Source organism: Diplotaxodon limnothrissa, linkage group LG10, assembly GCF_057381915.1.
Source record: "Diplotaxodon limnothrissa isolate DT_005_m linkage group LG10, D_limnothrissa_male_GT1.1, whole genome shotgun sequence".
In the NCBI taxonomy this organism is placed as follows: domain Eukaryota; kingdom Metazoa; phylum Chordata; class Actinopteri; order Cichliformes; family Cichlidae; genus Diplotaxodon; species Diplotaxodon limnothrissa.
In genome coordinates this window covers 36,283,007-36,309,134 of record NC_140605.1, presented here as the reverse complement: position 1 = coordinate 36,309,134, position 26,128 = coordinate 36,283,007, and the positions used below count along the sequence as shown (strand labels likewise).

Below are 26,128 nucleotides of genomic sequence, written 5' to 3'. Positions count from 1 at the left end.
ATCGGCTGTCTGGATGATTTACTTTGCTTCTTGTCTTGTGATTGGCTGAAAGACACAGCAACCTTGGAGAAGTGACCTTTGACCCCCACAGCCTGCTGGTAAGTGGGCATAGGGCTATCCTCTTGGCCAACTGCTTTGCAGCTTGTTGACTTGTTGTCCTGTGACGCGGCTGATGTGGTGAATGAGTGGCCGTATGAGTGTTTAACTAAACTCCTCACGTCTCTCACCACGTGAACCGGAGCTCTGACCCCGCCTCCTCCTGTCTGATGACCCAGAGGCAGGACAGGTGATACCTCCGCGTTCTTCTTCAGGTTTTTCTGTTCCACCTGCATCTTTTTCGACAGCACGTTCTTAATGAGGCAGGATGCCATCTTTGTTTTGGTTTCATCCAGAGAGAACGACTTCTGAAGACGCTGAGAGTTTCCTCCAATCAGGAGCCCTGAAACCATCAGAAACTTCATCAAACTCAGATTCTTCGTCTTTCATCATCAATAGAACAAAAACAAAGACGTGTATTAATAATAATAATACTCAGTAGTAGAGTTGCACCTCTTCGACAGACATGTTGAGGCAGCATTTGAAGCTTTGGTTTTCATGGCTTGCGGCGCACATTAACTGTTTTCTTCATGCAACCAATAGAAATGCAGAACGTCAGGGAGCGGGCATGTATACTCATGAAGACCCCGACAATGATGCAGTACAGGCAGAACACAAACTTTGAGCTGCATCCTCAGTGAAGCACGTGTCGCGTCTATTGTGAATCAGGGATCTCAATCATGCAAAAATCCTTGTAAATCATATCCTACCATCATTTAACTCAAGGCCATGACTTCATGTCTGTACTTGAAAACGAGACTGTAGTCTCAATGAGACTTTTACCTGCATAAATAAAGGACTGATGCGAAAGGAAAGCTCTCGTTAGACACAGTCAGACACTCTGGAAACACCACATTTAGTTGTAGTGTGGAAGTCGTGAAGTCTGACGGGCTGTGATCCAATATCATGCTGTGCTACCCGGTGATTGAAGTTTTATCCACTGAAAATCAGAATATTAAATTATTTTCTTAGAGGTTTTCTTCTGAGGTTAGGGTTAGGTTGGAGGACCAACGGGTTCGAGCTAAGTTCTAGTTTCTGAGATTTTCTGCAGTTTGCAGGGAACTATGTAGCAGTGTGTGAGACTGTTATTTGACACTCAGGCCTCTCTGCTATGGCAACCCACGGCACAGCAATCACACCAGCGTGGTATCAGCTTGAGTCTATTCAGATGTGTGTAATCAGTGCACAGCTCAGCAAAGAAAGCGCCCCCCTGCCCCCCCTCGTATTTCATGTGCGAACTACAACCCCAGTTCCAAAAAAGTTGGGATGGAGCAACAAAGGCTGGAAGAGTAAGGCGTACTAAACAGAGACAGTCAGAGATTTCAGAGCTTATCAGGTCAGACATGGTCGGGTACAAAGACATCTCCACTCTGCTGGAGTCTACACAGCTGAGTGTTTATTTTTTGTTCTTTTGTGTATAAAATGTGTGTTAATGAGATTTGTAAGTTGTTGCATTTCACACAGTGTCCCAACATTTCAGCATCGGGGCTGTTTTTGCTTTCTGCGTTCGCCAACCGAAGCCAGCATGCCGTTAGCTAATGACACAAATCAGCTGAGTGGGAGTGTTTACTTCCTGTCACTTCCTGATTAAATACATGCATCCCTCTGTTCAGGGATCTGATTGGTGGATACAAACTAGTTTCTCTTCATCATGGAAAGGATCCTGTGATCATCCCTCTCTGCTTTTGTCCAAACTGATAACCTGAACCAGTGAATATGATCAATAACAGTTTATTTTTTCAGTGCTCCCCAGGGTGGCGGGTGGGCGGTCCTTACTGACAGAAACAGGGAGCTTGTTGACAGGTAGACGTGCTGTTACCTTGGCCAGCCCCTGCAATCAGGCCCTTGTAGACCCCGTAGCTCTCAGCATCACTGCTAGTATTTGAGGTGGCGTGAAAGGAGGTGGGCATACTGTGTTGCCGTAGTAACAGTTCAGGCCGTGATCGAGTAGTGGGACACAGCAGCTCATTAGCTGACGTATTATTGTTAATTCCTCTGCCCTCAGCAGGAACATCCTTCAGTATCACCTGGACAGGTAGACCAACAGGTGAGCAAACAGTTAAACTGGCAGAAGACATACCTGTAGTTTATCAGTGTTTACCTGTTCAGCGCCATCCTCGCCGTCCTTCTTCTTCTTCTTCAGGTGAATCTGCCGTTTAGGCACCATCTTTAGCCCCTCCGCATCCTGACCTTTCACCTGGACGACAGGAAACAAACGCTGCTGGTAAAGATGAAACTAGGCCCCACACGTACGTTCATCTAACCAGCTGATGATGATGATCGCTCACCTGTGTCTCTATGGTGATGTCAACACACTCAAAGCCACTCTCTGGATCAGACGTTTCATCGTCTGATTGGATGAGGACAGAGGGAGAGAAGTGGAGTGAGAGATCTTCCTCCGACCAGTCGCTGACACTCCCTTCGTCTTCCTCTTCCTCATCTACCTCGGAGCGATGGGTGGAGCAGAAGTCCAGGTAATCTGGCTCGCTCTCACCTGTGCAGGTGAACTCAGAGCTCTTGTCTGCAGGAACTGGAGAACAGCGTGGAAGGATTTGTGCCTCAGCAGTTTGATGAGGCAGCACGTCGACTTCAGGGCAGCGGTGAGCGCTGAGGAAGATGCCCCGCCCTCTTTCTCTTTTTGCTGTGTCCTCGTGGCCGCTCATGATTGTGTCTCTGGAGGACGCACAAACAAACATGGAGACATTAATGAAGCAGTTTGAATGAAATGATGATTTCCCACTGAGTCCACAGTGCTCCATGATTTAATCCCACTCAGTTCTACTGATCCACGATCGCCATCCAGGGAAAACCCTCAATCTTAAATCCATGAAGCGGACCCGGCTGCTCGGGTCATTATTAAACTAAAGCCGTCCTGCCCTGTGATAGTTCCTCCAGAGCTGGGGTTCAGAGGTGATTCAGACAATCAGGCAGACGTACAGAGGCCGGCCGAACACGTGATACCTGCCGTCTGAGGAAGGCTGGGACAGGTACGCAGTGCTTCCCTTTATCAGCTCGCTGTCACACTGCGGCGATTCGATTAACAACAACAACAACAATCTTTATTTATAGAGCACATTTAAAAGCCTTGGGCATACCAAAGTGCTTTACATAAAACAATAAAAAATAAAACAGTTCACACATTAATATCAAATACATAAAGGTAACGAATTATGTTCACAGATAAAAGCCACCAATAAGAGTAAACTGCAGCACATAGGTTATAGCAAGGTAAGACTGTACCACCATGATAAAAGACACCAATAATGGAAAGATAGCAGAGAATTTAATACAATAGGTCACTGCAAGCAAGCCAGCATTTAACTGGTAGAAAAGGCAAGTTTAAAAAGATATGTTTTTAGCTGTGATTTAAAAGAATGAATAGAATCAGACGCTCAGATGCCAATCGGGAGATTGTTCCACAGCTCCGGTGCAACTAGAGCAAACGATCGATCACCTCTAGATTTCAGTCGAGATCTGGGCTGAACCAGCAGTAACTGTGAGGATGACCTTAAAGCCCTAGCAGGAGCATATGGGTTTAAAAGTTCCTTAAGATAGCTTGGTGCAGTGTTATTGGTAATTTTAAAAGTAAACAACAAAATTTTAAATTGAATACGATATTTGACAGGCAACCAGTGCAGATCAGCAAGGACAGGAGTAATGTGGGCAAACTTCTTGGTTTTAGTTAGAATGCGTGCTGCAGCATTCTGAACTGTCTGTAATCTATGTAAAAGGGAAGAGTGGAGACCACAGTAAAGTGAATTACAGTAATCTAGCCTTGACGTTACAAAGGCGTGGATGAGCTTTTCTAGGTCTTTATACGGGATATACTGCCTGGCCTTAGAAATAAGGCGAAGCTGGTAAAAACTGGATCTGACAACAGCAGACACTTGTTTATCAAGTTTAAATGAGCTGTCAAATAAGACACCCAGATTCCTAACAGTGTCAGCGAAAGAACTAGTGAGAAAACCAAAGGCATCCCGAAGTTTGGCACGAAGGGCATTACTACCAAAAATCATAATTTCGGTTTTCTTATCATTAAGGATAAGAGTATGACGTATGAAGTATAACGTAAAGAGGGATCAAGAACCTTACTGAAACTGGCAGATCTGAGTAATAACTGCAGGTAAAATGGAAACGTGGCTTTAAAATGTAACCTGTGATGCTGTATGCTGATCATCATTTATCTGATTTAAACATGCAGAGAGAAGCAGAGTGAAGCTCTGCACTGATGATGCGCGCGTTTACCTGAATGATGAAGCTGAAACATCAATGATTTAAATTTTACAGCTGAAAACTGTTTTACACTTACAGCTGGAACAAGTGCCAAATATTTAGAGGAAGAAATCAGGTTCAGTCATGAATAATAACCCAATAAGTGAGTGTTAGCATGTCCTTACCTGAAATCAGCTTAGCGTTAAACTACCGACAGCACCGGGACCAGAATCAGGATCATGTCCTGCTGTCAAACATTCAAGGTCAAACTTAGTTCGGACTTCTCCGGGAGAGCCTAGTCCTGGTTCTGGTCCTGGTCCTGGCTCGGGTTAAAGCCGAAGGGTGTGTTCCTGGTCCAGGAGCAGTGTTCAGGCTCTCAGTTTAAATCCAATTAAATGAAATTTTCAAAGTTTTCAGACTCAGAAATGTGGCTGAGAGAAAGTTTTGGAGCAGCGGGTGAGTTTGATGTGAACACCAGCTCAGTGTGGGGCGACCCACAGCACCTGTGGGAGTGTTGCTGACAGGCTGCAGAGAGAGCGAGAGATAAACAGAGGGAGCGGGGCGGTGTCGGGCTGCAGGTTTCTATTTCAGGAGGTGAGTGACAGACGAGGCTGCAGCTCTGTGCACCGGCTCTGACCCGGGGGGTCACACAACAACCCACACAGCAGAGTGAACCTGTGCATGTGAAGACTGTTCTCCAAAGGCTTTTGTGCAGTTCATGAATCCTTTGATGGTGTGTTACACTGTGCAGACTCTGGTCTCCACTGTGATCCTACAGTTTAGAACAGGCTGATGAAAGCAGTGGCACTTCCCCTAATTAGAATTATTTTACTGAAATATGTTTATGCTAATCAGGTTAAAAGGACCTATATCCGTGCAGATTTTGATGATTAATGAGATTTTTACTCGTCGTTCTGTCAGTAGGAACGACGTGGCTGCAGGCCGGGGATCGGTCTGCCCCCGCCGGCCATGAAAGCAGTCAAACCTGAATCTGTTCACTTTGAAATAAACTGGTTTAATTAACAATTCAAGAGCTCTCGTCAGAGCCTGACCCCGAGTCTGATTTCGGTCACACTCCGCACCGCGTGGCGGTGGTAGAGCCACAAATCGACGTTTGTGTGAGCCGCTCACAAAGAAGAAGAAGCAGCGGAGCAGCACCGGGCTGTGACTCCGGGGAGTTTCCTGATCCTTGTGTGGGTTTCGTTGGTCCGTGGTTCGGTCCGTGCTGGTTCGGTCCGTGCTGGTCCGGTCTGTCCGATGCCCGGTTCTGGGTCCGCGTGCTCGCAGGTGAGCTCTGCCTTTGAGTCTTTCTCGCTCAGCTGTGATGCTGACGCCGTTAGAGCCGCTCCCGGGACGGTTCCGACCCGTTGGCGAGGATCAGGACTCTGACTTGGGTCACCGAAGCTAAAGAAAAGCCTGTTAGCCTGTATGCTAACCGCTAGTGGCAGCGCGACAGCTGCTTTACGGCAAACAGCTGATCAGTCCGGAAGTGACCGAGACAGAAAGTGCGCATCAGAAAATCCGCGAGGCTCCGAGTGATAGGTACCTGATCAATAACTGATCCAGTGCACATATTCAATCAGAGATGAGCTGCGCAGGCGCAGAACTAAGGATTCTGTTCAGTCCGGGGCGCGTGCAGCTTGTTCAGGTAAAGCTCACCTGTCAGCAGCTAAATGCTAACTGCTAAAGGCTCCCAGAATTCAAATACTACTTAAATACTGCAGTAAAACTTTATTTATAAAATAAACATACTGATTAAAGGAACTGATCTGGGTCTGCGCGTGCAGGGGGAGGGGTCTGCTCAGGTGTGTCACTCTGGTATACTGGCAGAGGTATGTTTATACCCGACTGTAGTACTCCCTATAGTACTGTAATACTCACTGTACTACGGTATGAAGTACTAACTGCAGTACTCTCCTAACTGTAGTGCAGTCTGTAGTACTGATGTTCCCAAACGAGGGGATAAAAGTGTAAAACTAAGTCTGTAATCACGAGTGATGTCATGAGTGATGTCACAAGTGCTGACCTGTGCCACACCCTGCAGTTAGAGTCCAGACACACAACCATGTTCTTACCAAAGATGTTCTCTTATTATTAAAATGTAACAAGTCCATCTCAGCGGTTTCATTTGGTAGCTCTTGCTTGGCGTGCTTGTTGCTGGTCTCGTGTTGGCCTCAGGTAACGTGGAAGTGTTACCGTGCCAACTGTATGTGCGTGATAACAGCTGTAGACAGTCACTGCTCCCCAGACCTCACGTGTACGACGGTCAGACGCAGGCCCATCTACCTCCTGTGTGTTCACCGTATGCAGGATGGCTAACCCTTACCCTTACATTCCACCGGATGCTAATGCTAATTCAGCCCTTGGACACTTGGTAGCGTGGTGTTCCTCTGCCCTCTTCTCTTTACAGCACGGCTCAGCCAACCTGAGCAGCAGCAGCAGGCAGGTGTGCTAAGGTGTCCAACATGTCCCCGATCAGAAGACTCAGAGCTGCTGAGGGTGACGACACACCGGCAGAAGAGCCAAACCTCTTCACCTGTTTTGAGGCTACACCACCAGTGGCGGCTACACCCCCCGACTGGCCACAGCAGCCTCACCCTGTCAGTAGGGCTGGGCGACATGAGGAAATCTAATATGACCATGTTTTGGAGCGACATCAGAGACGTGATCTGTATCGCCACACGTTCTAACGTTGGTCCACCTCTGTGTTTGTTCTACTTTGATACAGGAAGTCAGAAAGAATTTAAATGTTTGAACCATCAGCTGCACAGTTTCAGCTTGGGAGGGGGGTCAGTGACGCATTCACAGAGTGTGGGAGAGAAAAACTCTCAATTGCATGCAGACAGATTATTGTTGCCATGGTAACCCATACTCTATGGTTACGATAAAGCCACGTTAACCATCGTACGTGGAAAACCCGCGATACATCACCCCGCCCTAGTCTGTAGTACTGTCTGTATTACTGACTCTGGTACAACTTGTAGTATTGTGTGTAGTACTAAGTACAGTACTGTCTTTCTATAGTACTAACTATAGTCCTCTGTAATACTAACTGCAGTACTGATGTGTGTACTCTTATGTACTCAGGAGGAGTTGCTGGTGGGGGCGCCACGCGTCCTGGTTACCGGGGCAACAGGCCTCCTGGGGCGAGCGGTGTGCCGAGAGTTTCACAGCGCCGGATGGACCGTCACTGGGACGGGATACAGGAGAGCCAGGCTCCGCCTTCTGCGCTGTGACCTCACAGACGAGGACGCCGTCAGAGGACTGCTGCACGAATACAAGGTACTGCATGCAAGCTGTGTATTCGTACAGAGTACTTCGACAACAGTACTCCGACTCCATGTGGTTCGTTGACCTTATTAGTGACCTCACAAGAGCCTCTAGGTCAGAGTCCACCTAGGAGACTTTCCTGAGCATTAACCCCGCCCCCACAGATGGATCGAGTCACCTGTCGAATGTGACACGGTGACAGAGGGGGTCCCTCATCACCTGTGTGTTTGACCTTCACGGTCACCATGGAAACCAGCTCCACATGCGAGCTCACCAAGTATCAGAGCTCATCACTCTGAGAGCTCACCTGGTGGAGTCGGGGAGAACAAGCACCTGGCTGCTGCTGCTGGGGGGACGGCGAGGTGGGGCCACACCCCTTCTCAGGTGCTTGGGCAAACAGATACAGGAGTGGATCCATCCATGTTGTTCTGCTGGGCCGGGTCGCGGGGGCAGCAGCCTCAGCAGAGAAGCCCACACCTCCGTCCCCTCCACCACCTCCTCCGGCGTGTCCTGGGTCTGCCCCGGGCCTCCTCTGAGTGGGACATGTAGGAACTCCTCAGCCGGCTCCCCGCCAGGATGGCTGAACTCCTCACCCTGTCTCTAAGGGTGCGTTCACACCGAACGCGATAGACGCGACCGGAGCTTCAGGTTTACGTGTAAAGAGGAGCGCGATGAAGCGCGACTGGGGGTCCCGCGAAACTTCAGAAGCAGATTTGCGTCACGAAAGCGCTTTTCTGCCTGATTTGCGCAACCAAGTAGTGCGACTGATGCGTTGGAAGCGTGAGGTAAAATGTGCGCTGCAGTTTGTGTGTTGCATGTTGTGCATTCGCGCTAATCGTGTCTCCCACTCGAGTTGGAAAAATCTGAACTCCAGCGTCAAGTCGCTGTAGTGACTGATGTGTAAAGCGTCCTTTTCGCCACTGCTCTGCTCTCTTCAAACGCTCGACAGCTGCCGTCTTGCAAACATACCGTCTGGCACTACTTCCTCCCACATTTCCGCTTCACACGCGTCAAAATTGAGTATTTTAAAGTGCGACCAGTTTGCTTTGGACACGCTTCGAGGTGCGAATGTGCATGCGACCAGCTAGGGGCGTGTGGTGCTTTTTGGTCACGCCTATCCTTCTGAAGGATGATGGTGTTTCTGGTATAGCACAACTTTATCCTTCCGGCAGCTCCCGGGGAGCCCTATGGGACATTCATATAGAGATCCTCCAGCTTAAAACTGCATCAGCCTCCCAGGACCTGAAGCTCGGTAAAGCACCCCACCGACATTGAAACCATCTGTTCTCTGATTGGTCACAAATGTAACAATCCAGTCAGCTGAAAGAAAAAAAACTGGGTCAGAAGTCGTACTGGTCACTTGCAACGCACACAGCCAGGAAGCTGAGCGCAGTTTCACCGTAGTTTTGTGCTTTGTATCTGTTAGAAGACCTTAACAAAAACTATTTGTAACCTCTGTAAATGTTTTTAAAAACACACAGATTCTCATCTGTAGATGCACAAGCGTAACATTTTCAGATATTTTGGTTTACAAGATTTACAAGATACAATCTCAGTTCACAGCGACTCATTTGATTTACAGAATATGTCTGAGCCCAGTTTGAGCCCATAAGGAAGCTCATTTCTGCCGCTTGTATCTGCAATCGCGTTCTTTCGGTCCCCGCCCACGCCTCATCACCATAGCTGAGGGTAGGGACGTAGATTGAGCGGTTTCACACTCTCTCTTAACCACGACGGTCCGGGATAGTGCTCGCATCACTGCAGCGGCAATCCGTCTGGCGATCTCCCCTCGCTTGTGATCAACGCCTCAACATACTTAAACCCCTCCACCTAGTAGTTCGTCCCTGACCCAGAGTGGGCGCTCAGAGTGGGCGCTCAGAGTGGGCGCTCAGAGTGGGCGCTCAGAGTGGGTCCGTGGCCTCAGACTTGGAGGTGCTGACTCTCGTTCACACTGTGCTGTGAAACTGTGAGTTGGAGCCAGCAGAACCACATCGACTGTGAGAAGCAGAGACTTTAGTCCTGACACCACGCAGCTACACCCAGAAATCTGTCCATAAAATTATGCAGAGAATCGGTGACGGAGGACAGTGACGTGTCCTAGGGCTGTTCGATATAACCATATATATCGGATGACGATATAAAAACGTCTATTGTTTCCTATCACGCTATCGTTTGTTTCGTGGTGTCCCAAAATAAACTGTTTACAGCAATATTTTTCATGGTTCTGATGTCACTGTAGTGGCTATATTCGTTTAAGTTCTCTCTTTCTCTTATATGTAATATAACCACACTACAGATGGACAAGTGCCTGTTTTTATGCGTTGTCGTTAGCAACAACGACAGTAACAGCATCGCGTGTCCGCTTGTTTATGTTCCACATAAACCTTTCACAATAAAGCTCAAGATCCTGTTGAGACTTTTCAAAATAAACTGAATCACGTGAAAGATGCAGATTATTTACGGATGAGAAGTAAAAAAAGAGCCGCCAGGTGCTAAAAGATAAACCTTAGACTCAAACGTTAGAGCAGGCTTTTCCCCGCAGCACGCCGTGTAATAAATACTCACAAAGAAAACGGTGCCGTTACAACTGATGTCTAAAATGTATCGTTTCATACATCGTTAAAACACTCGACTCCAGCTACACGACGCCCAGCAGGAAACACTTCACACAGGTCGAGCTGCCCGAGATTCACAGAATTTACAGAAACGTTACATTTTTGTGATTTATATCGTTACCGGGGCGATAGATGTCTGATATCGGGAGATGAGATTGTGGTCATATCGCACAGCCCTAACGTGTCCTTTGGTGTGTGTGGAGACGTTCACACACTGAGTTTAAAACACTCTTCACCTTACACTGGATGATTATCAGCTGGTGGAATAAACTGGAAGTACTTCTGCCTTTGGCTGCAGTAGTTTTACTGCATGTTTGACAAATGACAACATTTAGCTGGACATCCTGGTGAGGTCCAAACTCTCTCTGTGTGGTAGGATATAAACGCTCAGTGTGTCGGGGAGTCCCAGGTCCAGCTGGGATAACCACTCACATGTTCCTCTGCTTCCCTGGACACTGTGTCTGTGGGATGGTAACATCCCCAACCCTCACTCTGTGCTCTCCACGGGACTCAGCTGTACATCTGCATCTAAAGGTCAAAGTTCACTCTTTAAGGATCCCAATGTGCACATGTTGGACAGAGAAGACAGAGGAGTGAAAGAAGCGTCTATCTCCACTGTGAACAACCCTCTTTGGACAGAGGGCGGGGCTTATGACACTGTCCGCCATCTGTAGTCCAGTCTGACATCCTTCCCAGACGCCTTAACGCCCACTCACATCCTGGTCATATGACCTCAGCAAGTCACATGATAGGGTGGGGCTAGGTCTCACAATGACCTACACCTTCTTCACACCTTGGCTCGCGTTATGAGTCACAGGGTCAGTAGTGGGTAAATGATCGTCCCACTGGGGGACCCTCCCCCATCTTTGCCCACATCAGCGTGGGAGCGCTGCACCCGGGGACTCCAGGGGCGGGTACTCTGAGCTGAGCACAGACAACACTCAGGACCTGTTCCCCGACCCACGGGCGCAGGGAACAGACCGTCTCGTACAGGCAGCGAGCCGAGCGGTTACCAGGATACTGATCGGGTTTATGGTTGGTCAGAGGCTGTGAGCGAGCAGGTGCAGCTGCTGAAGGACGGACACGACTCACCTGTGAGTCAGCTGACAGGGTTCAGGCTGTTTGTAATGGTATGTTCTGGCATCACTAGAGACGGCACGATACCACTTTCTTATGTCCGATACCGATATGAATCCGATGTGTTTTAATCAATAAAATAGTTTTTTTAATATCTTGCTGCATTTTGTATAAGTTCAAACTCAAGTTAAAAAACACTGAAGCTATTCTGTTACACCTGTGTGTAAAAAAAACACACTGCACCCAAAACATGTCATAGATCAGCAAAACTGATCAATCTAATAAACTTAAACCTGCTCCATCCTCCCTATTCTGGTATTTTAAAGAGTAAGCAGCCTAACCAATAGGGCTGCAAACTCCCAGCAAAAAACCCCCAAAAAATAGGGAACCACCCCCCACCCTCCACCTCATGATGCTTAATCGATGTAATCAACTTTAATTTGATGCAGTGTGAAAAAAATGCACAGAAATCAATTATTCTTCCACAATAATTAAATAGATTCAACATCTTTCTTCAGCAGAACTGCAGACTGCACAGATGGTACCTTCCCAAAGGAAAAAGTACTATAGCTTACTAGGGTATATTAGACTTAACAGTTACTATATACAGTAATGGACTTCTATTTATTTTACATCAAATTAAAACTTTGGGTGTCAGATAATTATTTATTAAAAGCTCGACATTTTAAATGAGAATAAGAAAGAAAAGTATGTCTTTGTGCCCCCTTTTCCCTGTTCATGCCCTATCGGCCCCCTGGCTAAACTTTGCTAGCTCCGCCCCTGCACAGTTACGTCAGCTGTAGAAAAAGATCCTGGAGTAGAAAGTAATATTAAATACATTCTAACAACAGCTGATCGAGCTTAAACGTGCTGCTGTTGTTCAGCCGCTGGTTTCCTCTTTCTGGCGCAAAGTGGGCCAAAAACAAACAAACAAACAAGACTCGCGACAGAAAAGCCGATCAGCTGATCATTGATCAGTTTCACATTGAAGCAGCAGCAGGAGAGAGAGAGAGAGGCAGTCGCTCCATATCGGTTGTTAAGCTTAACGCTGGAACGCTTTACAAACATTCAGAGACGAACTTACACACTTGCTTCACTTCTCTCTGGGAAAACTTCCTCGGAGATGAAATGCCGGATTGCTAGCGAGGCTACAAATACTCACAGCCGCTCTATCACGTGACCACACTGCTCCGACGTGCTACGGTTATGAGCCGAGTTACGCCGTGTCGCAGGTTTGGTGAGGTGCTTTTTTGATGTTTAATGGATCGGATTACATTTTTTATTTCTCTCTGATATCCGATCCAGTGATTTAGGTCAGTATGGGACCGATACTGATACGTAATATCGATCGGTCCATCTCTCGTCATTACTGTAAAGCTGATGGTCACTAAATAAAGTTGTTTTGAATGTGTGTTTCAGCCTGATGTGATCGTCCACTGTGCGGCCGAGAGGCGTCCAGATGTTATGGAGAGACACACGGAAGCAGCTGTTAATCTGAACGTGCACGCCACGAGCACTCTCGCCAAGGAGGCAGGTCAGTGAGCCACCACACCATCACCAGATATTCTTTGGCCTGACACAGGTGGGGGCACGAGAAGGTTTGGGGGTGGAGCTCCTGTAGTGCGCATCAGAGCCCCGCCCCTTCACACATCACGCACCTTGATTTCAGTGCAGCTCTGTGTGAGCGCGCCTCCGTAACAGGTAACGTCTGTGTCTGCAGCCACCTGCGGGGCGCTCTTCCTCTACATCAGCACCGACTACGTGTTTGACGGCAGGAATCCTCCGTACGGTGAGGACGACAGTCCAAACCCGCTCAACGTTTATGGGCGGAGCAAACTGGAGGGGGAGAGGGAGACGCTGCGCCACTGTCCAGGTACGTCTCAGTCACCTGTCTGAGTCTTCTGTCTCTCGCCTGCCCCTCAGTCACCTGTTTGACCCGTGACCCTGCCAGGTGCGGTGGTACTGCGGGTGCCCGTTCTGTTTGGGGAGGTGGAGTCGGTGACGGAGAGCGTGGTGACGTCGTTGTACCTGAAGGTTCAGGAGGCGTCAGAGGAGAGCTGCACGCTGGATCACGTCTTGCAGAGATTCCCCACTGACGCCCGAGACGTCGCTGCCGTCTGCAGGAAGCTGTCTGAGAGAGCACGACAGGTGAGCGTCAGAGAGACAGGTGAGCATCAGGTGGACTTCGCTCTGCCCGTCTCACCGCCGTCTGCTTTTCCGTCAGGACCCGTCCATCAGAGGAATCTTTCACTTCTCTGGGAAAGAGCAGATGACTAAATATGAAATGGCGGTCGCCATCGCTCAGGCTTTCAACCTGCCGTCCGGCCACCTCATACCTGTAAGTGGTCCCACACCTGAGCCGCCTCGTACCTGTAAGTGGTCCCACACCTGAGCCGCTTCGTACCTGTAAGTGGTCCCACACCTGAGCCACCTCATACCTGTAAGTGGTCCCACACCTGAGCCGCTTCGTACCTGTAAGTGGTCCCACACCTGAGCCGCCTCATACCTGTAAGTGGTCCCACACCTGAGCCGCCTCGTACCTGTAAGTGGTCCCACACCTGAGCTGCTTCGTACCTGTAAGTGGTCCCACACCTGAGCCGCCTCATACCTGTAAGTGGTCCCACACCTGAGCCGCCTCATACCTGTAAGTGGTCCCACACCTGAGCCGCCTCGTACCTGTAAGTGGTCCCACACCTGAGCCGCCTCGTACCTGACACAGCTCAGGCTGTAAAGCAGTGACGTGTTTTTCTGTCGCTCAGTATGTTTTAGCCCAACCACAGCTCTACAGCTTGTCACCAGAGTTTAATGTTCTCGAGGTCGTAGCAGTGCAACAACCAGCTGACCACGAACAGCAGCCAGGGCTCTGATTGGTCATCTGCCTTAAATGGAGATGAAGTAAAGCCAGTTTATGTCTGTGAAGGTTCTCAGTCATCCAGGTCATCGTAGTCAAAGGAGCTTGAAAAGAAAAGCGTCTGGACTTCTTTAAGTTACTTGAAGACGTTTCACCTCTCATCCGAGAAGCTTCTTCAGTTCTAAGGTCAAATGGTGGAGAGTCCCAGATATAAACGTAGTGGGAGTTTCCCCCCACAGAGGGACAAAAGGACCCCCTGATGATCCTCTAATCGCCTGAGCCAAGGTGTGAAACCTGGCCCCACCTTATCATGCGAGTTCCTGAGATCAGATGGCCCAGGATGTGAGTGGGCGTTAAGGTTAAACTGGTTAAAGCCAGTTTAACCCGCCTGCCTGCGCAAGGATGTAAAGTTATGACCTGAGGGCCTGCACACCTGAGGTGTCGATCTGTTATCTGGGTTCACCCCGACATGATGCCGATTGGCCGATTATCAATCAGCTTGGCACAGATAACGATCCCTGTGAGTGTCACCTGCTGAGTGTTTGCAGCAGAGCGACAGACAGCAGCGGCGCATCAGCACGTGAACACATCATGGTTCAGTCTGAGCTGCTGGAGCGGCAGCTGCGCTTCCTTCACGGTTTCCAGGACATCGTCCTGAAAGTGGCCAATCAGAGAAAAGTTTACTCTCTGACCTCCTGACCATTTCAGTTTATTCTCTCAGCTGTTTGTAAAGATCACATTTACAGACAGGATTCAGACATCGGCTCGGTCCACGAATCTGATCTGAGGTCAGCAGGTACAGCGCAGGTGTTCCACTGATGCTTATAGAGCAATAAAGCTGATAAAGTTTTATTGATATTATTATGGTTATTATTATTATTGTCATTACTGCTCATCGGGGAAACACAGACCCCGCCCCTTTCCCCACAGAGCTCTGAGGGGCTTCAGGAATGGCGATGCTGTTTTCTGAGGATCTGATTGGTCTATAGGTGTTGATGTCATACCTGATAATCTCTAATCTTCAGAGCAGGTTTGGCTCATAGCATAGGTTACCATGGCGATTTACCCCAGTAAGAGTGATCCACCTTTGTAGTCCAGAAAGCCAGAGTTAACCTGAGGTTAGCTGCTTCGTGGTGCGCGGCTCGTTTTGAATCTTTTCATAATCAGCAGGACTTTGCACTCATTATAAACAAACTGTATCACCTGTGGTCCCGACCCTGTCTGTGTTCTTGCAGCTGACCGAGCAGCCGGCGGCGTCGGCTCTTCGTCCAATCAACAGTCAGTTAAACTGTTGTCGTCTGGAGCTGCTGAACCTGAGCGTGGAACCGCGACCTTTCACCTCCGCCATTATCGACTGTCTGTGGCCGTTCACGCCCGACAAACGCTGGAGACAGACCGTCTTCCACTGAGACGACTGGATTAGCAGCGGGCCGGATGTACAGATTATTTAGTCTTTGTGCCCCAAGTCCTGTCTGCAAGCTCTGCACTGCTGATAGTATTACCAGGTCATAGTCCTGCACCAGATTATACTCGGACGTTACCAGATTACAGTCAGAATAATGTTCTGGGTTGAGTGTTGTTAATCCCTAATTGTTCATGTCTTGTGTCAGTGTTTGCATAGATTCACTTTATATCAGTGTGAACAAGCTGAGTGTGCTCTGTAAGATTCACACTACACTTCAGTGTGTTCTGACAACAAAATGTTACATATTATATCACCACCTCCAATCTTCACTCTAATCTGGAATTTATTGGGTTAGTCCAGACGCTGTTAGGTTAATCTGGTCTCTGTTAGGTTAATCTGGTCTCTGTTAGGTTAATCTGGTCTCTGTTAGTTTAATCTGGTCTCTGTTAGGTTAATCTGGTCTCTGTTAGTTTAATCTGGTCTCTGTTAGGTTAATCTGGACTCTGTTAGTTTAATCTGGTCTCTGTTAGGTTAATCTGGTCTCTGTTAGTTTAATCTGGTCTCTGTTAGGTTAATCTGGACTCTGTTAGTTTAATCTGGTCTCTGTTAGGTTAATCTGGACTCTGTTAGTTTAACCTGGACTCCTTTAGTTTAATCTGGTCTCTGTTAGGTTAATCTGGACTCTGTTAGTTTAATCTGGTCTCTGTTAGGTTAATCTGGACTCTGTTAGTTTAACCTGGACTCCTTTAGTTTAATCTGGTCTCTGTTAGGTTAATCTGGACTCTGTTAGTTTAATCTGGACTCTGTTAGTTTAACCTGGACTCCTTTAGTTTAATCTGGACTCTGTTAGTTTAACCTGGACTCCTTTAGTTTAATCTGGTCTCTGTTAGGTTAATCTGGACTCCTTTAGTTTAACCTGGACTCCTTTAGTTTAATCTGGACTCTGTTAGTTTAACCTGGACTCCTTTAGTTTAATCTGGTCTCTGTTAGGTTAATCTGGACTCTGTTAGTTTAATCTGGACTCTGTTAGTTTAACCTGGACTCCTTTAGTTTAATCTGGTCTCTGTTAGGTTAACCTGGACTCCTTTAGTTTAATCTGGTCTCTGTTAGTTTAATCTGGACTCCTTTAGTTTAACCTGGACTCCTTTAGTTTAATCTGGACTCTGTTAGTTTAATCTGGACTCTGTTAGTTTAACCTGGACTCCTTTAGTTTAACCTGGTCTCTGTTAGTTTAATCTGGACTCCTTTAGTTTAACCTGGTCTCTGTTAGTTTAACCTGGTCTCTGTTAGTTTAATATGGACATTGTTTTTGCTGTATGTATGGAACCTGAATAAATACCGGTGATTTTTATGTTTGAAGTTCAGGTTTAATCAGGAAGTTTGAAGTCGACCCCAGATTAAATCCGACTCGGTAAATGTCCTGCTGTGACAGGACATTGTGTGTGTTTCTGCTGTAAACGACACCTCAACATTAAATACGTGAAACTGTCAAGCCTCAGTCTTTCATTGTGAAGGTTATCCTCCTCCTCCTCTTACCTGTCAGGTCACTCACCTGTTCTTCAGCACTTGGTGAACATCTGAAACTTCCTGAGAGCATGTCTGAAAGAGGATGTTGCCATCAGGGAGCGTCGACTGCAGCATTTCAGGTACAGTAGTAAATCCACAGTGAGTATTTAAAGATGATGGGTGTGGTTTAATATATGGGGTCAAAGGTCACCGGTTACAAACAACAGTTGGCTAGAATAGAATAGAATAGAATAGAACAGCCCTTTCTTGTCACTGGACACGTAGAACAAAGTTATGGTGCTCCACAGCAGCTGTGCAGGAGTAACAATTATAGATGCATCTATACAAAACAAGGCCTCGATCAGAAGTACTGCACTCTCAGGTATAATTCTGCCTCCTGTGTGAAACAAAGCAATGAATGGTAAATGGCCTGTATCTGTATAGCGCTTTACTCGTCGCTTTACACATCCAGTCATCCACACACTGGTGATGGCAGCTACATTGTAGCCACAGCCACCCTGGGGTGCACTGACAGAGGCGAGGCTGCCGGACACCGGCGCCACCGGGCCCTCTGACCATCACCAGTAAGCAACGGGTGAAGTGTCTTGCCCAAGGACACAATGACTGTTCAAGGCAGGCTCGAACCGGCAACCTTCCGATTACAAGACGAACTCTTGAGCCACTGTGTTGCCCCGAAGTTATAACTTTGCTGCTTCTGCTGGCTGAAGTTAATAACTTAGCAGGTGTTGATTTGTGTGACGATGTATGTTTGACTGTAGTGGGAAGGTTGTGTCATGAGTCGCTGTGTGGCAGGCAGGAGTTGGACCCAAAATGCAGGCACTCAGGTAGTGATGGCCCGCTTGAAGCTGACGCTCCGGAGCGTGTGTCGAAAAAAACAACACACTGGTTCAGAAGCACTGTGTCGAGGCTTGCTTCGTTTGGCAAAAGTCACGTGACCAGTGACGTCCGAAGCTTCATTACGCACGTAACTGCTTCGGTACCTGATTCAAACAGATATAAGGAAGTGAATCATCCACGGGATTCGTGGAGTGTGTTGATGGTGACAGAGAGCGAAGAGGTGATCATTCCACTGACAGATATGGAGCCAGCGAGGAAGAGAGGACGTTCTGGCGTGTGGGAATATTTTGAGTTGATTTTGCTCAATTCTTTTTATCTGCCGAAGTGAAAAACTTGAAATGTCCAAAATCATGTTTTCATAATGTAAATATCATTACAGCATATGACTTTAGGAACACTTCCATGTGAATTAAAGCTAATGAAGACTACAACAATGTATTTGACACTATACGTACATTACATTGCTACAGTTTAGAAAATCATTTTGTTTATTGTTTTTAGGTGATAGTCTGCAGGACCCAGGAATACCTGCATATCTACCAGCTTGCAGTGTAGTTCCTGCACTCCACAGCCTCTTCTGTTCCATGCAAGTGGATTTTCTCCAGGGCAGGAGAAACTATTTCTAAGAAAAGAAACAGACTCAGCCAGCGCACAGTAACACTAATCCTCTTTTTAAATGTAAATAACAAAAGGGCTACCTGACATAGATCATGTTTTTACTTTGCAAGTTCTTGATTAGGGGTGGGTTTTGATTATCGCCTTTCTGATTACAATCCATGCTAAATTGAATAAAGTGATATTGATTCATTACAATCCCGTGTCGATTTGTAAATTAACGTTATTATGCCTGAAACGCCAGCATCTCAGGTTAAACCTCACAACATGTCGTCAAACACCATACAGCTAAAACAGTAACTGGGAGCAGGTTTACGGATTCTGCATACAAACGTGAACACAGAGCGCGGACCCGACGCGTCAGAGTCAGATTTTGGTGTGTCGGCGGGTCCGCGCTGTGTTTGCCTCTTTTTTTTTCGCTGGCTTCTGCAGCTGCAGGTTTCATAACTCTCTGTTTACATCTCTAATTAAGTCTCACGTGTGTCAGCTTTCTTTTAATAGATACGAAATTATGGATATATACTGTTAAATGATCAGAATTGTAATATTTCCGACTGAGGCAAAACTTTCCAGATTCCAATCAAATTGAATCGGATCCTGTATCGAATCAAAATGATTCTACAAATCAGTGACGATGCAGCCGTACTCAGCTTCCTAAGCATTTTCCCTTTCCAGTTCACAATCAATCCCACCCCTAGGTCAAAAATATGTATAGGACAATTGGCCTTATCTAATATTTTGTATGAACCTGTCCAGCTGTCCAGTGATTAAATGACAAGTAGATGGAGGCAGGACTTCACAGCAGGGGCATACTCCATAATGTGCTGTGCGTTATCATATGTATATTGTATATATTGCTCACTTATTGTATTTACCAACATCAAGGAGTTATGAGCAAAGAAAGGCCACCATAGTGCATGTTTAAATAGGGAAAGTTTATTGATCAAAATGTATTACGCAAATACGCATTACATTTTTTTCAGCCCCCCAATCGAGAAAACAAAACCAATTACATGTTCAAAGCAACGGAACGGTGGCCCAATATCAGAGAGAACTCCACTCTTGAGTGAGCAGTGATGATTGAGCAGTCCGTTTTATTTTGCAGATTCAAGCTGCTCTTCAAAATATTCGCCACCAGATGTCACCGGAGAGGACTGTGTTGAAAAGCTTCGAGTAATGAACCGTTTTTCAATACAAGCTTCAGTGCTTCGGAAAGCTTCATTTGGCCATCACTACACTCAGGCATGAGGTTTAAACACAAAAAAACTCAGCTTTATTTGCTGGCAGGGGAAAGTCATAAAACAGCAAACTAAACTGGGAACTCATAAACAAAACTCACAGTGAGACACAGAGCGATCCACACAGCATGAGGGACGACGCGACACTGACTCAGAGAAACACAGGGTTTAAATACGCTGGGAAGTAACAAGGGGAATGAGACACAGAAGGAGGGCACAGCTGGGAGAAATCAGGACTGACGAGACAAGGAAGCGTAACCTGAACACACTGAGATAAGACAGAGACCTTCAAAGTAAAACAGGAAACACATAACACAGACTGAACAAAGACACAGACTCACATTCAGGCACTACAACAGAGGGAACAGAGGTGGGACCAGGGCAGACACTGACACTGACTGGACACGGGGATATAGCAGACAGGGGAGACAGCAACTAAGGATTACACAGAGACAAACCATAAGACATGACTCTAACAAAAACCCAAAGACTAGAAATTATAAATAATATAATAAACTCAAAAACCCTGGGTCAACGACACAGGTGGACGTCACGTGTGCGCTGGAAAGCAGTCTGTGTAATTTCACTGCTAATAATACCGTGTAGTTGTATTCTCTACTACACTGCAGTCATTTGTCGGCTGTTTAAGCTAACGTACATATTTGCAGTTTAATGGTTGTTGTGTTGTTTCTGATGAAATAGCTCATGCATGTTTGTTTTACCTGTTTGACCACCTGCCTATTGTTGCCTGATGCTAACAGACTGCTGTCAGTGCTCGATGGAGTTCATCTGCACGGTCACATCCACACCAGTGCTCCCAGTAGAAACCTGTACAATGGTTACAGCTGAAACTACCACACCAGCTTTATTTATAAAGGACTTTAACATAAAACCAGGGTTCACAGAGTGCTGTACATATACAAAGGCATAAACAACAAAAATTAAATACATGGTAATGCTGCAGAGCAGCCAGCAGGTGGAGCTCTCAGGAGGTCAGAGGTCAAAGACATTCCTCATACACTGAGCTGCTCAGGTTACCTCTCTGTCCTCCTTCACACACACACCTGAGGCTCAACCTGTTTAAACCCACGAAGAAGAGTCTCTCTCACACACACACACACAGGTGAGCCACACCTGTGCTGGTCTGACTGGTGAGACTTCACTGTAAAACTGTCAGAGTTGGATCAGCTGACTTAAAGGAGCCTCACCTGTTCTCACCTGTGTGTGACACGGAGTCGTGCTCAGGCTGCACCGAGGCTCCAGCGGCCTGTAAATGTCGATCACATCAGGAGGCCACACGTCTGTTCATACACACCAAGTGTTCATGTAACGTGTCGCACTGAGAACGCCGCCCTAAACACGCACACACACAGGGTGGATTTAACACTCTGTGTTTATGAGTGCAGGTGGAGCCGCAGCTCGATGACGTCACGCACACACAGCACACGCTCACAGCTCAGACAGGTAAGCAGGCACGCAGGTGACTGAGGTCCCGATCCACAGGAGCTGACGGACGCCAAGGTAACAACTGCTCTGTGTGTGTGAGTGTCCTGTAGTCTCCATGAACAGATCAGCAGAGAGTCAAAGAAACTGTGTGTTTCACTCTGACTTACACCGAGGTTTGTTGACGAGCTCGGCTTTGTCGTGTTTAAATGCAGACGTTTTACTGTGAAACTGAAGTTCCTCTCTGCGTTCCTCCTGAGGAGGAGCTCGTCCTGAAGTCAGACTCTCCCTGTTTCCTCTGAAGGCGTCACACAGCTGTGCGCTCACAGCTGGATTTGAGCACTCTGACTGTGACATCTCTAATCACTGATGCTGTCTGACCTGGCGCTACACCGGGTCATGTGACTGGCTTGTGTCATTAAAACATGTTCTGAGCTGCTGAGCAGAGGGAATCATGGGAGTGTTTCATGTTTGTAATGAAAGCTTTCCTCTTCGTTCTCGGCGAGCATCGTGCTGCTCGCCGTGTTCCCTTCACTGGAGCGCACCGCCTGTCAAACTTGTGACGTGCCCGCTGTGATCTCACTAGTTTCAGCTTCAGAGTGAAACGTGAGGTCGGAGGCTTTTCAGGTCAAAGATAATTGCCTCCATCCAAACGAGGATTGTTAAAAACTCCTCTGATCAGCTTCTGAATGAAAACCAATCACAATGATCAGATCACTAACGGCTCTTCCTGTCCAGCAGATGTCTACTCCTCCTATCCCGAAGCCTCGCCGCTGTTACTCGACAGGAAATCGAAGCTCCACCTCCTCACTGGGAAGGTCAGATAATCTTTAAATCTGCCAACTATAATGAAATCTGTGCTTCAGTCTCATTTCACTGATTTCATATCTCGCTCACACGGAGAGACAGCAAATCAGCTCAGAGTCCAGCCTGAGTTAGGATTTATTTTGGAGGGACAGTAAACAGGAAGTAGAGGTGGTGGTGTGTGGTACTGCAGAGTTTAGTGTGGATGTGGTCGAGTGTGTTACTGATACTGTGTCGGAATCATAATCGTACGGTTGCATGAAACAGACGACACAAACGTCTTCACACATGTTTGAGCTCAGCTGTTTTGTTCCCAGTTTGATCATCTGAACGTAGTCTGTAATCAGATTACAGTAGCAGCTGGGTTCACATATAACACATCAGTCATGGCTGCGACCTCTGACCTCTGAGCCGCGGTCTGTCTGAGGTGTTTCCTTCGTCCTCTTCTTTTGCTTTTTCTTCTCCTCGCTCTCTTGTGTCTTTGTAGAAGGTGGAGTTGTTGTCACAGCTGTGACATCACTGCTTGGTCATGTGACCACAGGACAACCAATCACAGCAGAAACTGAGTCCTAACGTTTGTGTTTCAGTGCCAAGGCTGAGGGAACTCTACAGCCAGCAGTTCAGAGTCCAGGTACACACACACACAGACACATAGATACACACGCACACAGACACACGCACACAGACACACACACAGACACACGCACACAGACACACACACAGAGACACACACACAGACACATAGATACACACGCACACAGACACACACACACAGACACACACACAGACACACACACACAGACACACACACAGACACATAGATACACACGCACACAGACACACAGACAGACACACAGAGACACACACACACACACACACACACACACACACAGAGACACAGACACACACACACACAGACACACACACACACACACACACACAGAGACACACACACACACACACACACACACAGAGACACAGAGACACACACACACACACACACACACACAGAGACACAGACACACACACACACAGACACACACACACAGACACACACACACACACACACACACACACACACACACACAGAGACACAGACACACACACACACAGAGTAGAGAAGGCACAGGGATGTGAAATTGACCTTACACGGTGGGCTGTGTGGAGCCCACTCTAGATCACAGTGGGCTCTAGATCACAGTGGGCTCTAGATCACAGTGGGCTCTAGATCACAGTGGGCTCCACACCAGTGAAACTGCTCTGTAACACCGGATCCCTGAGATGCTCATCCAGGAGAAAAACAGTCGTGTAGGTGGTTTCTGTCCTTTCATTGTTTATCAGTTAGTAATGTCTTTGGCGTGTGTGAAGGGCCACAGTGGAGGTAAGGCTCTAACACAGGTAACAGTTATAAATCTCTGCTCTCCTTCACATTTTCCAAAGACATGCAGCAGACTTGACTGGTTCTGGCCCCCGGGCCTTATGTTTGACACCCCTGAAACAGAACAGAGCATGTGTGTGACGTCCTTACTGCTCCTGATCCATGATGACACTTTGGTTCGGTCCAAACCTGCAGCAGGTCTGAGTGAGCGAGAGGGTTCCCTTAAGATGCAGGAAAGCCTGAAATCACCCTGGAATCATCTCCTCTCTAACCAACACAGTCAGTCTTACACTGCTGAACCCCGACGATACAGTGATGATGATTCAGCAGACTCTGGGATCAAATGCTAAGAACTGAAGATGGTCCAGCTTCTTTCAGCTCCTACAAAGAGGACGACTTCATCAAACACACGAGACACGAAGGAAAGAATGAAACAGGAGGTTAAACACAAACATGTGAAGACCTGAGCATCCAAACAGGAAGTGAGAGACAAACATCGGTCCTTAAAGTCAGCAGACCAGCACAAGCAGCCAACAGAAACAACACAGAGTTAGGGGCTGCTTCCTGTTGAAGACCACGCTCACTTCCTGTGATCGATGAGGTCTCAGAAGTTCCAGCTCTGAGTCAGACTGACTGAGGACCAGTCGATTATTGATCACTGATCATTAAGTATACCAAAATAAAAGCTGCAGGACCTCGTCAGTTTCATCCTACCAGTCAGCTGCTGGCGTTTTTTCACTGCGAGCCGGTGAACCTGTTTGTTCGGGCGAGGGAAACTCCTCCCACTGTTTGTTCAGATATCACAAGTGATTATCTCAAACCAGTTTGTCTTCCTGTGGTAATCAGATAATCTCTGTAAAGATCGTGTCACGTCATGTCCCGGGCTGCTCCGACCAGTTCACTTCAAAGACGGTGGAAAAATTCACAAAGTGAGACTGTGTTGGTCGTCCTTCTACTGCCCCATAGAGCTCTGCCCAGGAAGCTTTTATTATGAAAGTGTCTCTCCAGGGAACATTACCAGACTCTTACTCTGAAGGACTCTTTCATGAAGCTCCCCATGCTGTCACACTTATTGTGACATTCCAGTGTATTATTAGATGACTTACTCTGAAAGCCCCTGTAATTATATTGCAGGTGTTATTATTGAGAAAGTATCACTAATATTGCTGACCTTTTATTGTGATAGTCTTTTTCACTGTTCTCTAAACGTAAAAGTCTAAATGAAAGTTTAGCATTTTTATTGTGAATCATCATTTGGTATTACAAGACTCTTATTGTGAAAATGTCAGTGATCTTTATTGAAGTCTTATTGTGAAAGTTTCTGAGCTTTTTGTTGTGAAATAATGATGAAGCTGATGTCATGTGTCCTCCTCAGATGAAGATGCTCACAGTGCACTGAGTCGTAGCCTCACCTTGCCAACTCTGGATGGCGTCACTGGCGTGATCGCCACCAACATCCCGTCACTGGCAGGAGTCGCTGCTTCCATTGGAGGCTCCGCCCCCTGGAACCCCTCCACACCCTCTGCTCCCCCCTCCTTAGACAGCATAGCTAATAGCATTACCACCCACATACCTGACTTAGCAGAAGCTGCTAGCACTGAGGCTAACCTTGCGTCATTCAATCCAATGCCACCTGGTGCTAACACAGATACTGCTGTGCTAAGCCCCGCCCCCTCCACCACACCTGCACCTGCTCCTAGCTTGGACAGCATTTTTAACTCACTGGCTAACATTCCCAGCTTTGCGGGGTTTGTTAGCGGTGTGGGTAACCCTGCTGTGAGCTTCTCTCCATCAGCCCCACCCCTCCCAAATACTAAACCCCACCGACCCTCGCTGACGGGAAGTGGAGCTGGAGATGCTCGTACAGGTGCAATGACAGGTACGACCACCAGAAAAAGGACGTTTGTGTGTAATTTTTATATAAACATCAGGAGGGTATGATCCACAGTTAGAGTGCAGCTTCACTTCCAGCTGGTAGAAAGTGTCAGGAGGTCAGGTGCAGGTGATCACCTGAGGTGGTGCACAGCTTTAGGTCACCTGAACGTTAAACATTCTGCAAGCTTAAGAGGATTCAGCCCTTTCTGAGGGTAAGAAGAACTAACACATGCTCTTTGTGTTCCTCTGAACCTGTGTCCAGATGTTGGAGCGCTGTCACAGCTGGTGACATCAGCTTTAGACCCGACCGCTGCAGTCACGCTGCCACCTGTAGAGGGTGCTGCAGGGTTAACAGGTGAAGGTACTGTTAGTATTTCTTCTGCTGGGCTTCTTCCCACTGGCTTCCAACTGCTTCAGTTTTTCCTGGTTCTGGTTCCAGTTTTATCTCCAGGTCCTCATAGCACCAGAGCAGAAAACCCGTCGGACACCACGTTGGCCTGCTGGACGACCCAAGAGGAAGCTGAATCTGAGTCATCCAATGAGGAGGAAGAATCAGGTGTTAGCCCCGCTCCTTCTACAGCTGAAGCAGATCCTCGTTCTGCCCCGACGACCAACAATGACAAGTGTGTATGGTTACTGTGAATTCAGACCGTTCTCACTCCCGAGGCGTAACATCCTGATGTTTTGTCAAGTCCTGCAGTGTTCCTGAGGAACGCGAAAGGTGACCTTCCGTGTTCATATGGTACACGCCGGGTTATGGATGAAATCCAGTGACAGTCCTGCGGAAACAGACGTTCCAGCCCTAAACCTTCTCTTATCCTTAACCATAACCTTGTTCCTAACCGTAACCAGCACTTTAATGACGTTAAATAGTGTTCTCCCAAG

General features: G+C 47.3%; 3 protein-coding genes across 4 annotated transcripts in view; 2 read left to right on the top strand and 1 right to left on the bottom strand.

Moving 5' to 3' along the window:
- The window catches only part of LOC146624917 (uncharacterized), a 6,473-nt gene extending 1,653 nt beyond the window's left edge, over nucleotides 1–4,820 (bottom strand). Inside the window, exons 1-5 of the mRNA XM_085364767.1 lie at nucleotides 4,494–4,820; nucleotides 2,385–2,769; nucleotides 2,198–2,293; nucleotides 1,916–2,123; nucleotides 1–439 (exon numbers count right to left, since the gene is read on the bottom strand). The exon at nucleotides 1–439 is cut by the window's left edge and continues 1,653 nt beyond it. Coding sequence (XP_085220893.1) covers nucleotides 1–439; nucleotides 1,916–2,123; nucleotides 2,198–2,293; nucleotides 2,385–2,759 — 1,118 coding nt within the window. The 5' untranslated portion in view covers nucleotides 2,760–2,769; nucleotides 4,494–4,820. The remainder of the gene's footprint in view (nucleotides 440–1,915; nucleotides 2,124–2,197; nucleotides 2,294–2,384; nucleotides 2,770–4,493) is intronic.
- Nucleotides 4,821–5,454: 634 nt separating this feature from the next.
- Nucleotides 5,455–16,042, top strand: mat2b (methionine adenosyltransferase 2 non-catalytic beta subunit methionine). 2 transcript variants are annotated; one of them, XM_085364765.1, is made up of 8 exons: nucleotides 5,455–5,595; nucleotides 6,719–6,908; nucleotides 7,396–7,590; nucleotides 12,690–12,804; nucleotides 12,991–13,143; nucleotides 13,222–13,418; nucleotides 13,495–13,608; nucleotides 15,357–16,042. In XM_085364765.1, the coding sequence occupies exons 2-8, from the start codon at nucleotides 6,774–6,776 to the stop codon at nucleotides 15,528–15,530; spliced, it is 1,083 nt and encodes a 360-aa protein (XP_085220891.1). In that variant the 5' UTR covers nucleotides 5,455–5,595; nucleotides 6,719–6,773; the 3' UTR covers nucleotides 15,531–16,042. The 2 variants fall into 2 exon arrangements, with proteins under 2 accessions (XP_085220891.1, XP_085220892.1); XM_085364766.1 differs by lacking the exons at nucleotides 5,455–5,595; nucleotides 6,719–6,908 and adding an exon at nucleotides 5,617–5,956 and having other exon boundaries at nucleotides 15,357–16,034.
- A 110-nt stretch (nucleotides 16,043–16,152) lies between these two features.
- The window catches only part of LOC146624915 (arf-GAP with Rho-GAP domain, ANK repeat and PH domain-containing protein 1), a 28,911-nt gene continuing 18,935 nt past the window's right edge, over nucleotides 16,153–26,128 (top strand). The window contains exons 1-7 of the mRNA XM_085364764.1: nucleotides 16,153–16,196; nucleotides 16,257–17,172; nucleotides 21,928–22,004; nucleotides 22,578–22,621; nucleotides 24,744–25,247; nucleotides 25,506–25,604; nucleotides 25,683–25,866. Coding sequence (XP_085220890.1) covers nucleotides 17,122–17,172; nucleotides 21,928–22,004; nucleotides 22,578–22,621; nucleotides 24,744–25,247; nucleotides 25,506–25,604; nucleotides 25,683–25,866 — 959 coding nt within the window. The 5' untranslated portion in view covers nucleotides 16,153–16,196; nucleotides 16,257–17,121. The remainder of the gene's footprint in view (nucleotides 16,197–16,256; nucleotides 17,173–21,927; nucleotides 22,005–22,577; nucleotides 22,622–24,743; nucleotides 25,248–25,505; nucleotides 25,605–25,682; nucleotides 25,867–26,128) is intronic.